Consider the following 12,843-nt stretch of genomic DNA (forward strand, 5'->3'; position numbering starts at 1 on the left):
AGTACAACCTGGCATAGGGCCTGAGATAGGCATGTGATGGGAAGCAGGGAAAGGAAATCAGTTCAACTTGATTCTTCAGAGAACTTGTCTTAGAAGAAACAACTTTTTACCTAAAAATTCTTCAGGGAGAGCTAATCAGCTTTTTGGTCACAAACTATTCTATTCCCCACTCCAACCTCTCTCTCTCTCTCTCTCTCTCTCTCTCTCTCTCTCTCTCTCTCTCTCTCTCTCTCTCTCTCTCTCTCTCTCTCTCTCTCTCTCTCTCTGTCTCTCGGCAGGAGGTAATTCTAGCTCTTGTCCATATACCCATTATAGCACCTTCTGAGCTACTAGTAACAAGCAGCTTCTGCGATCTCAGTGTGTGCTTTGGTCTCCATTTGGCATGAATAGACTATCAGCCACATTTTGGAACTTTGTACAGTAAATTCCGAGTATACATGCACAGTTCCAGACTAATGCAACATTTCCTGGTAACAGACAAGATGGCAACTGGTTTGGCAAGATGCTTTTCACATTCTAGCACAGAAACTGAAAACCTTTATCACACTTTCCTTAAATGTCAGCCATGGGAGTCTGTCCTGTGTTACCTCCTGCTTGCTCAGTCATAAGTCCCCTCTTCTATCCCTCCATAATTCCATTCTTCAATAAACTGTGCCTAGAAGAAAGAGTTCTAGCCCCTCATACATTCCTATTTATGAAGAACCAAAGAATTTGGGCTGGTGTTTCAATGTTGGTTCAAAAAAGTTTAAAAGTAAAATAAATTCATAATTTATTATTAAAAAAAAGTAAATGAAGCTCTGGGCCGGCCACGAGGTTCTCGCGAGACCAGCGCCTGCATGAGGCCGACACGACCGATCGACTGACCGACCGACCGACCGACGACGCTCCCCGCCCCGTCCCCGCCGCCAGAGAGCCCGGAGAACAGAGCCCGCCGCCCCGCGCGAAGCACACCAGCCCCGCACGCACGACGATGGCGCTGAAACGGATCAAAAAGGAACTTAATGATTTGGCCCATGACCCTCCAGCACAATGTTCTGCAGGTCCAGTTGGGGATGATATGTTTCATTGGCAAGCCACAATTATGGGACCTAATGACAGCCCATATCAAGGCGGTGTGTTCTTTTTGACAGTTCATTTTCCTACAGACTACCCCTTCAAACCACCTAAGGTTGCATTTACAATAAGAATTTATCATCCAAATATTAACAGTAATGGCAGCATTTGTCTCGATATTCTAAGGTCACAGTGGTCTCCTGCTTTAACTATTTAAGTTCTTTTATCCATTTGTTCACTGCTATGCCATCCAAACCCAGATGACCCCCCTAGTGCCAGAGATTGCACAGATCTATAAAAAGACAGAGATAAGTACAACAGAATATCTCGGGAATGGACTCAGAAGTACGCCATGTGATGCTACCTTAAAGTCAGAATAACCTGCATTATAGCTGGAATAAACTTTAAATTACTGTTCCTTTATTGATTTTCTTATGCGGCTGCTCCCCTATCAGACCTCATCTTTTTTAATTTTATTTTTTGTTTACCTCCCTCCATTCATTCACATGCTCATCTGAGAAGACTTAAGTTCTTCCAGCTTTGGACAATAACTGCTTTTAGAAACTGTCCAGTAGTTACTAGAGAACAGTTGCCCAAGATTCAGGATTTTTTAAAAATGAGCATGTGTATTATGTGGCCAATGTCTTCACTCTAACTTGGTTATGAGACTAAACCATTCCTCACTGCTCTAACATGCTGAAGAAGCCATCTGAGGGGGAGCTGAATAGAGCTCAGTGGTCAAATCCAAGGAAGCAGCATTGTTTAGCAGCGTCCATCCTGCGTAAGCCTTCCACTGTTAGAGATCTGAGGCTACATGATATACTTTATGCTCTTAACTGAGGTGGCTGGAGAATTGGTATTGAATCTATAGCATCGGCAGAACAGAAAATGTGATGTATTTTATCCATGTCAATAAAGGAATGACCTGTTCTTGTTCTACAGAGAATGGAAATAAAAAGAAAAGAAAAAAAAAGTAAATGAAAAGAAAATCCAACTATATTTATGAGATAATAGGAAAGAAATGAACAGAAAATAAAGTAACTTTATTATGCTCATGGATCAATTTTACAGAATTTATTTAAATTAAATATATTACATATATTCTTGGAATGAATAGTAAAAATGATGGAATATTTTTTGCCAAAAATATGATTTTATATAGAAAAGGTCATTGTGGGAAGATTTTTGGCTCTTTGAGAAATAATAATTATAAACTATGCAAACATTAATAGTTGTAATTTTAACCAAAGACAAAGAATTAATGCCAAGATTTTCACCACATTATATGTTATATAGGTAGGCTATTCATATACTTTACCAAAATTTTTCAAACTGGGATAACTTTGAGTGGAAGAAGAAATCAATAATTATGAGACCACAGGCATAAATTGGCATTATTTCAAAAGAAACTCCAACTACATCTCTAATGACAGACTGTTTCTTTGAAGTGGTTCCTTTGAAGTGTATCCTTCTCTTCCCTTAAAAAAGAGAATTTTATTAATATATAATGACATCTAATAGGATATATATGCCTCTTTGATAACAGTGTATCCATAAACCAAAATTATACTTGCCTCAAATCTGTGTAAAGTGAGGTATAATTTTTTTTTTAATTTCAGCATTGTATTTGACAATTTATGAGCTTGAGTAACACATAGCACTAATAGCTAGGCACTCAGGGGTTACTTCTGGCTCTGTACTCAGAAATCATTCCTGGCAGACTCGGGGCACCATATGGGATGCTGAAGATTCAACTTGGATCGGCCGCCTGCAAGGCAAACATCCTTCATGTTGTACTATTCCAGGCCTCTTAAATAATCTTTGATTTTTTAATAATCATAGTTGGAAATGAAATCATTATGACTTTGTTGAAATTGTGTGTGTATGTGGTGGTGGTGGTGGTGGTGGTGGTGGTGGTGGGTGGTGGTGGTGTGTGTGTGTGTGTGTGTGTGTGTGTGTGAGAGAGAGAGAGAGAGAGAGAGAGAGAGAGAGAGAGAGAGAGAGAGAGAGAGAGAGAGAGAGAGAGAGAGTCAAGAACCTCAGTAGCAATTCTTGGTCAACTGGTAAGATAACTCAATGCAAAAGCCAGAGGATTTGGTACCACTCAGGCCTTGCAGTATCAGGGATTACCCAGGCTCCCTATGGTACTGAAGGACTCCATGGTTGCACTCTGTAATGCTTCAGGAACCATATGGTGCCAGGGATTCAACTGGTTTCAATTTGTACTATCTGCTGTGCTATTTCCGTCATAGCCTTTTTAAAGTTATTTTTCTCATGAATGGCTGAATTGATATTGTCAGCTTCTTTACAAAATTTTACCAGACCCTATCAAGTTTCAGACCTCAGAGATTAACCTTGATATATTATTATTCTTGATCCTGGGTCTCTTTCTAATAGTATCTTAATTTATCTTGAAGTTCAGTGAACATAAGATCTTAGGTTTTAAAGTGTGTATTAACATATTTAAATATGAATTGTAAAACAACTGATTATATGAATCTCTGAATTTTTGTAGAATTTTGTTAGATTCTGAAATCTATATGCTCTGGAGGGGAAATGGGGGACTATTTTGCTTATGTATGCTAACAAAACTTTATGTAGAGCAACCTATATATGTTTTCTTCATCTAGATATTTCTTACTGAGATTCCCATTCTTCATCTTGTTTATTTTGAATCTGGATAACATACAACTACTCACCAGTTCCACAAAACTGGAAAAATGAAGTAATTGACAAAATGACAAAATAGAAAATTGTAGCATATGAAAAAGTTTCCATAAGATGATTCTTGGAATTGTATATAAAAGTGTCTCCTTAGGATTGTTCTGTGACTTTTGCCCCACCTAACCCTTCCAGGTGGGGCGCTGTGGAGTTGGGAATAAATAGCTGGAGGGACAGGAGTTAGAGGTCCTTCTGTGAAAAGCTGCTGGCTGCAGGAGGATTCTTTGGCTCTCCTTGCCCGATCTTTTAAACCCTATCGTTCTGGTCTGTGTGGATTATTATTTGCTGCGGATAAATATTTCCAAGGTCTTCCCCCGAAAGGGGACAAGGGGATGGGAAGTAATTTCTCATTCTGGGGACTGTTCTTGGATTCACCCAGCCAAGATAACAGCGAAGATATCTTGCAGAAAATTATTATATTAACCAACCTGACTTTTCTAATTTGTTTTTTTTTTTTGGGGGGGGGAGGACACATCCAGCTATGCTCAGAGCTTACTCCTGGCTCTTCACTCAGGAATTATTACTCTTGATAGTGCTTGGGGGGCCATATGGAATTCTAGGGATTGAACCAAGGTCAGCCACTTTATCACCTTTCAGCACCCAGTTCTTGTCCAGAGTGATCCTTTCCAACTATCATTATCATAGTGGTCCCTTCTCTAATGGGGCAGTTTATTTAACCATTACCTGTTTAGAAAATTTCTTTTCTTATTCAAAAGCTATATATTTTAGTTTTATGTTAATCTTAAACTTGTCTTTTAGTTGTTTTGTTTTGGGCTACATGTGTATGTCTCTGGCTTGATCAATATATTCTTCAATTTACTTGACCTTATCATTTGGGTATCTAATAGGCATCTCCACTATGACCATGTTTGGTGCTCTCCAGTCAGAGTCCAGAGGAAAACTTCTGTTTGTATCTACTTGCTAGTTTGTTTGTTTGTTTGTTTTTTAATTGTTTCTGTGGGTAAGAATGCACCCATAGAGAATCTCAGGGCTTCTCATTCAGAGGGTGTTAAAAGAGAACCTGCTGCAGAATGGACTTGTGTTAGGTGATGAAGGAAAAGGGTCCAGAAATTGCTCAGGTTTTAAAACTATAAAAAGGCTGGAATAATTCTATAACTGTGAGGTTTTGTTGTTCTTGTTGTTAATATTGTTTTGGGGCCATACCTAGTGGAGCTCAGGGGTTACTTCTGATTCTGCATTCAGAAATCACTCCCAAAGGGTCAGGGAGGCTGAGAAATAGTAGTCTGGGAATTGAACCAAGGTTGGCTACATGCAAGACAAACACCCTACTCGCTATACTATTGCTCTGGCCCCAATTGTATGTTTTTGTAATTATTGTAGAAGGACCTAATATTATTTACTGGACTGAACTACAGCTGTAATTGGTAAAGAAAGCACATTCATGAACAGAGGATAAAGAAACTTTGCCCATTTTGGTGACTTTGATAATATTTATGCTTTGTGTTCATACATGATGGTAATATAATTTTTGTTTGTTTGGGGGATACACCTGTGATGCTCCAGTGATCATATGTGATGCCAGGATGTACCTGGAACGGTACATCCAGGAAATGCTTTAGCTACCGGTTGGTACGATCTTTCTAGCCTAATATTAGTTTTTTGCCTTGATCATCATGGATCAAGAGACCCTCTCCCAACACATCCAGCTCATTCCTCCCTCTGTACACCACTATCCCTTGCCTGACCATTTTTTCTTTAAAGCTCTTCCTTTATCGTGATTTCTCCTGTTTACCATTACATACCTCTACTTCCATTTCTCCATGTCCTTCAGGGCAATGACTCCTGGCAATATCTCACTGGCATTAGTCTTCATAAAGGAAGAATGTCTTGCTCCCGCTGCAATGGCATGCCTCATAAAGACAAGGGAGATAGAAACTAATGAACACCACTATATATTCATTTAGGCAATTGAGTTTTTTCTACATGAGTGTCCAAAGTCTTGCATGGTCTGTGGAGGAATGCCATAACCAGAAACTACTATGTCTCGGGATTTGGTCCTTTCCTGGAAATGCTAGCTTTAGATCTAAGATTCACTTTGCTCTGCAACAGATGAATGGCTAAAGAAACAGTGGTACATATATTCAATGGAATATTATGCAGCCGTCAGGAGAGATGAAGTCATGAAATTTTCCTATACATGGATGTATATGGAATCTATTATGCTGAGTAAAATGAGTCGAGGCAGAGAGATAGACTCTGAATAGTCTCACTTATCTATGGGTTTTAAGAAAAAGGAAAGACATTCTTGCAATAATTTTCAGAGACAAAAGAGAGGAGGACTGGAAGTTCCAGCTCACTTCATGAAGCTCACCACAAAGAGCGATGAGTGCTGTTAGAGAAATAACTACACTGAGAACTATCATAACCATGTGAATGAATGAGGGAACTGGAAAGCCTATCTAGAGTACAGGCAAGGGTGATGTAGGGAGGCGGGAGATTTGGGACATTGGTGATGAGAATGTTGCACTGGTGAAGGGGGGTGTTCTTACATGACTGAAACCCAACCACCATTATGTTTGTAATCAAGGTGTTTAAATAAAGATACTAATTAAAAAATAATTTTTATTGTGACCAAAAAATGAATAACAAATCTTTCACAGTAATATTTAAGGTCCATAGTGACAATGAATCAGGGCCATTCCCACCACCAGGGTTGTCCTCCCTCCACCCCTTTTTTCCCAGCACGTGTCCCATATCTCCCTCCTTTGCTCCCCGGAATGCTAGTTTAACAGTTCCCCTCTGTGACCTTTCCTGACACCTTTTAACTCCATCCAGCCTTGGAGAAGTAACCAACCAAACCCTTCCAAGCAAGCGCCCACTAGCGGATTCTACGGGAGCCTCCCAAAGCGCCCGCGCACGCGCACGCGCACTCCGAAGCGGCACGGCGGGAAGCGCTGCGCGCAGGCGCATTCGACAGTCTAAACTCGGCTGTAGGAAGTCTCGGCTCCGACGGCGCTGATGTATGGGGCCGCCTCAGAAGTCGAATACCCTGAAACCGTGAGTCTCCGACGGTTGGTTCCCTGGGGCGGGATTGCGAGGCATTAACGAAGGGACTCCGGATCACTGCTTCGGTCTTTTCGCAGCGCAGGGCCCGCCCTTTCCATGTCCCTCCGAACCCCGCCGGCCTGCGGCGGGAAAGATTTGCGCATGCGCACTTTGTGCGCCGCCCGCTGCTGGAGGAAGAAGTCCCTGGGCGCGAGCCGGGCTCCCTAAAGGCTGCCTGCCATTCATTCATTCATTCCCCGCCGCTGGCCGGGCCTTGACTTCGCAGTCTAGGCCGAGGGACGATCGAGTCGCCTGGGCCCTCTTCTGTGGCCAGACGAGGGTCTCCTTCCGTCTGAGCCGCTGCTCTCGGTTCCATGCATGCTAGAAATGTCTTGTTTTTGATTTGTTTTCTGAATTCCAGGGCCCTGCATCTCCCGCCTCCCGCCTCCCGCCGCCGCCCCGCACATCCTCAGCCTTGAGCCAGCCAGGAACGGACCTTTGCGCCTCCCACCGGGTTGGGGATGGAGTCACCATTGGGGATCCCCTTGGATGAGCCTATGGCATTTTCTCCCCTCCGGGAGCCGTCCCAAGCGGAGGGTTCGCTAAGGAAATGTGAGCAGAATTTTAAACGGTCAGGTACGTGGTGGATTTGCAGAGAACACGTCCTTCCACACACTTGCCAAGACTGGGATGGTAGGCAGCCGTTCCACGCAGGTTTTTTTCATTATTGACAACAGAAATGACTCCCTTGGGTCTGGAGAGTGAGTTGATCCTAGAGTTCTCCCACAGCTAAAGCTGTTTTAAGATAGGTATTTGTACCCGATCGTGTTTAGAGAGAGGGTTGTCCTAACAAGATGAAGATGCTAAGGTCTTTAAAAGACAAGGAGGGCATACCGTGCCAGGAATGGAATCCAGCAGCTGATATGTGCCAGGCATCATGCACTTCTGACCACTTGAGCTGCGGCCCCATTTGACAGATGCTGAGGTCTGAATGTTAGTAATTGTCTGAGAACACAAAGTGTGTGGATGCTCAGACTAGAGTTTTTCTGCTAGGGCTAGGTTCTTTACTTCGTATTGCTTGCTATAGACTTGGACTTAGAAATTTATAAATATAGGAGGATTTCCGTCTGAGTATTATTCAAATGCAGTGTTTAGTAACAAAAATAAAAGAGACAAGACATTTGTAGTAATAATAAAGCATTTTATTTCAGCATACATCATGAAGTGTTTTTGGAACCTGACTCATATCTTGAAGCACACCGAAATTTTCACCCTCGATCCTGCACAGCTTACATAGTGTCTGGGATTTAATGAATACTTAATAAATATTTGTTAAATCCGAATTCCGGGTGACTTTCACTACCCTTTGACATAAGTGTATTTGGTTCTTGTCTAAAGATGCTATTTGACCTTTCATCTATGATATTCATATCAATTACAAAATAGACTTCACCCAATAAAAATTGGACATCAGTTTCTGTTTCCTGATTAAAAGTAAACTCAAGTTGTGTCAAAAATGTACCGTTTCTGGCACCCCTATTTTGGGTAATAAAGCCTGTATTAGACATTAAGAGCTACTTTTGACAGTGCTAACTTTGAGTTGCAAATTGTGTCCACTCATGCATTTTATCTTAGTTTTAATTGTGTTGCCACTTCTTTCTACTCCCATTGTAGAGACTGGTGCGAGATATTGTACCTGGGTCTTAAGCATGCAAAGCCCATTGAGCTTCCTCTCAGCTCCTTATAACAAACTTTCTTACCTAAACTACCTGTCCTCATTCATTTGCCATTTTTCAGTTTATCTTGTACAATGCTACTGAAAGTAAAATTTTTATTATTCCAGTCGCATTGTATGTAGTCTCTACATAACTACTGGGATTAACCCTGAATGCCAAAACAGAGTAAGCACCCCAGTAACATTGGTGTCCCCTTGCACCCAAAAAGCACCTTATAATTTAGGAGCAAGGATTGAGAGTGAATTCATACAGTGGGAGTAGTCACATGGATTCCCTTAAGATTATCTGCCTTTTATGGTTTTATTTCCTTTATTAGTTATTGGACATAATAAAGTACACCATATTCTTTTCATACTGTTCAGCACTCTTGTCTTTAGTTTCTTCACTGATGCTCTAGGCCCTATGAAGGGAGTTTTGCTTTTAACTTCTGATTTAAGTTTTACATTTGGCAGTATGTATGTCTGACTAATTGGCTTCTAGAATTGCTAGGGTTCCATGTAATACCAGAGGTCACACTGGGGTTGGTTGCATGCAAGACAAGCACCTTAACCTGTCTTTCCAGCTTCACACCATCTTCAGAGTTGTTAAATCTGTGTCTTATTTCGAATCAAAGAAATATATTATCAGATTGAACATAATTTGAACATCGCACTGCCTTTCCTGTGACCCAGAATTTTGAAGTGGTTGGAACTCATTAGGAAAGATTTGTAATTTACTGAGAACCTTGACTGCTAGAAAGCCAGATCTTGGTTTGATTTTTGTGGTGCTCTATATGTAACTTACTGCTTTTAACTTCACTCTATTATAATTTCTAGGCTTTGAAAAATTTTTCCCTCCTACTATGTGACTGCCCATAATAATAGCAATTCATCCATTCAACAAACATGCCAGGCCTTATTCTGATTTTATTGTGGTGAACAATAGGTGGAATTTTACTGGTTGGTGGAACTGTATTCTAAAGGGAGGAGGTAGACAAGCAGGAAATAAATAGGATAATCTTACAGTCCAGTGGACTAGTGCACAGTAAATAAGGTAGTGTGAGTAGTGAGAGGAGAACTTAATTATGATGTCAGAAGAGAATGGATAATTGAACCAGTTACATGAAGTCACAGCACAATGAATTTGAATCAGGAAAGATAAAGCAAAATCCTAAAGAAATAGCCACAACGTATTTACCACGGTCATTTAAAAAATACTATACCAGGGTTCCAAGCAATAGCACAGCCAGAAGGGCATTTGCCTTGAATGGGTTCAATCCCCAGTATCCCATAAATTTCCCAAGCCTGTCAGGAGTGATTTCTGAGTGCAGAGCCAGAAGTAACCCCTGAGCACTGCCAGGTGTAGCCAATTAAAAAAAAAAAAAATAACTATACCAGGCATTATGGTAAAAAATTTATAGTATTTCAATCTTCCCAGTACCTATTAGACTGGGTTCTATGATTATCTCCTTTTACTTTTATTTTTAAAAAGTTATTTATTTTATTAAATCACTGAAATACAAAGTTAAACAGTTGCTGATAGTGGCGTTTCAATCATACTGTGTTTCAACACCTAACCTTTTGTTTTTTTTGGGGGGGCCACATCTGGGGGAGCTCAGGGGTTATTCTGGGCTCTGTATTCAGAAATCGCTCCCGGCTTGGGGGACCATATAGGATGCCGGGGATTGAACCACAGTCCTTCCTAGGTCAGCCACATGCAAGGCAAACGCCCTACCATTGAGCCACCAATCCAGCCCCAACAGCCAACCTTTTACTGGTGTTCATTTCCTGCCACCAATTTCCCCAGTTACTCTTCTGTCATCCCACCAGTCTCCCCTCCCTCCTCCTTTCCTCTCTCTCTCCCGCCACCCCTCTCTCATTACCCTTTTTTCCTTTTAGGTACTTTGGTTTGCAATGCTTTTAATGAAGGAATATTATGCATATACTTCCTTTCATTTCCCAATTCTTGTCCAGTGCCATCATTTCCAACTATTATTTCATAGTGAACTTTTCTCTTGTCTTCAGTGTACTTCCCACTCAACATTTTTATTGTCTTTGGGTATTATTTTCATACTGTTCTTTTTTTAAATATTCTGCAGATGAGAGATCATTCTACATTTTTCTCTCTCCTTCTGACTCATTTCAGCCAGCATGGTACTCTCCATGGCTGTCCATGCATAGGCAAGTTTCCTGACTTTATTTTTTCAAATACTGTATAATATTCCATTGTGTAGATACACCAGTTTATTTATCTGTTCTTGAGCACTTGGATTATCCCTTTTCTGTAGATCATGAAACTAAGACTCAGAGAAAAAACTTTGTTCAAGAAAAGTCATACCACCTAATAAAATAGAAATCAGGATTTTAATTGACTCCTGCCATGTTCAAACTTTGTTTTTATAATTTTGTTATTACCTCTTCTTGAGACTATTTATGAATAGATGGAAAGAAAAATTAGGATACTTTTAAGTTTTTACCATTTTATATTTTAGATGTGTCACTATAGTGGAAGGAAAACTAGACTGGATCTTCTTGTCCTCTTCATTAGTCTTCAGCTCTTATTTAATTTGTTACCCCCTCAAATTTGTCCTTGTTTTTCCCTGCTTCAAATTCATTTTGGTTGCTTTTGATTTCTATGCCTTTCTCTTCTTTAGCTGCCCTTAATTATCACCTTGAATATTCATATCTTCTCAGAAGCCTGCCTCTTTCCTCTTCCATAATTTTAGTTACTTCTTAAAATATGTGTTGTATTTTCTACTTTGTGAATGTTCTATCCCACCTAGGAATACTTACATACCTTTATTATTTGGATAGAGTGATGAAACTAAATGGTGGGAAGTTGTGGGTACAAGTGACATCTAAACTTCCAGAGGTATAAAAGACGCTCTCCCAATTTTACAGTATTACTAAGAGCAGTGCATATTATCTGCTGCTGACATCACAATTGCTGTGATTGTGTTCTCTTTCTCTCCTCCCTACCCTAAGTAAAACTTAGGGTAAATTAAGTAAAACTTTTATGTCATAAAAAGTTAACCAGTGGGGGCCGGAGAGATAGCATGGAGGTAAGGCGTTTGCCTTTCATGCAGGAGGTCATTGGTTTGAATCCCGGCGCCCCATATGGTCCCCTGTGCCTGCCAGGAGCAATTTCTGAGCCTAGAGCCAGGAATAACCCCTGAGCACTGCCGGGTGTGACCCAAAAACCACAAAAAAAAAAAAAGTTAACCAGTGGTAAAAAAAAAGATTTGATAGAGACAGTACTGTGGACAAAGCATTTGTCTTACATACTCTTAAACCAGATTCGAACCCCTGGTCACCTGAGACTGCCTGGAGAGATTCCTGAGCATCACTGTGTGTGGCTCAAAAAGCTGAAAAAAAAAAATTTTTTTTTTTTTTAAAGAATGAGTTTTAACTTTTGTAACTTAAACTAGATTAAAACTCTTAGTGAATAGAGAATTTTGAAGATAACTTTCTCCCCTTTTGAAGGGACAGTTTTGTTTTATTTTTCTGTTTATTTTTCTGAGGGACTAATCAGAGGTCTAGGGAGACCATGCTGTGCCAGAGACGTGACCCATAACCTGTGAATGCCAGATATATGCTCCAGTCCTTTGAGCTATTTCAGCAGTCCAAAGGTTTTGTGAAGAGTTTAAAAGATAATGTATCTAAAAAGTGCTTTGACTCAGCAGAGTATTATTATAATAACCTTAAGTAGCAAATACTTGGCTTTTATACCCTAATAAAATTTGATAACATACATACTCTTGTGTATGCAGTATTTTATTACATTTTAATTATTTTTAGATGATTTTTGAATGCTTTTGTAAAGCGTGTATAGTTAAAGTAATTTCTGTCAGGATAATGGATACAGTACCGTATTTTTGGTACTATAAGACACACATTTTTTCCCCCAAAACTGCATCTTATGGAGTGAATGCAGCCTGGAGCTGAAGCCTGAATGCAGGGGAGGAGAGCATCTAAAAACTGCATCTTATGGTCAGGTGCATCTTATAGAGCGAAAATATACAGTAATTGTGACCGTGTGTGTGTGTGTGTGTGTGTACAGATATATATATATGGATATATATACAGATATATATGTAGATATATATCTGTATATATGTATACATACATATATAATTTTTTAAAAATAATTTTTATTTTGACCAGAGTGGTTTACAAATCTTTCACAGTACACAGTGACATTGAATAAAGGATATTCCCACCACCAATGTTGTCCTCTCTCCACCTCTGTTCCCAGCATGCATCCCATATCCCCCTCCTTTGCTGCTAGTGTAAGTAGTCTCCTCTGTGTCTAGCTTGTTTTAGTTTGGGTATTGATTCTATTGTTGTTA

The 12,843-nt window shown here is 40.1% G+C and overlaps 1 protein-coding gene and 1 pseudogene across 1 annotated transcript in view; both read left to right on the forward strand.

The window, feature by feature from the left end:
* Positions 1–925: 925 nt before the first annotated feature.
* LOC126006772 (ubiquitin-conjugating enzyme E2 D2-like) lies at positions 926–1,999 on the forward strand (annotated as a pseudogene).
* A 4,735-nt stretch (positions 2,000–6,734) lies between these two features.
* Positions 6,735–12,843, forward strand: part of CDC7 (cell division cycle 7) — a 35,719-nt gene continuing 29,610 nt past the window's right edge. Inside the window, exons 1-2 of the mRNA XM_049772560.1 lie at positions 6,735–6,792; positions 7,202–7,416. Coding sequence (XP_049628517.1) covers positions 7,302–7,416 — 115 coding nt within the window. The 5' untranslated portion in view covers positions 6,735–6,792; positions 7,202–7,301. The remainder of the gene's footprint in view (positions 6,793–7,201; positions 7,417–12,843) is intronic.

Source organism: Suncus etruscus, chromosome 4 (genome assembly GCF_024139225.1).
Source record: "Suncus etruscus isolate mSunEtr1 chromosome 4, mSunEtr1.pri.cur, whole genome shotgun sequence".
NCBI lineage: Eukaryota > Metazoa > Chordata > Mammalia > Eulipotyphla > Soricidae > Suncus > Suncus etruscus.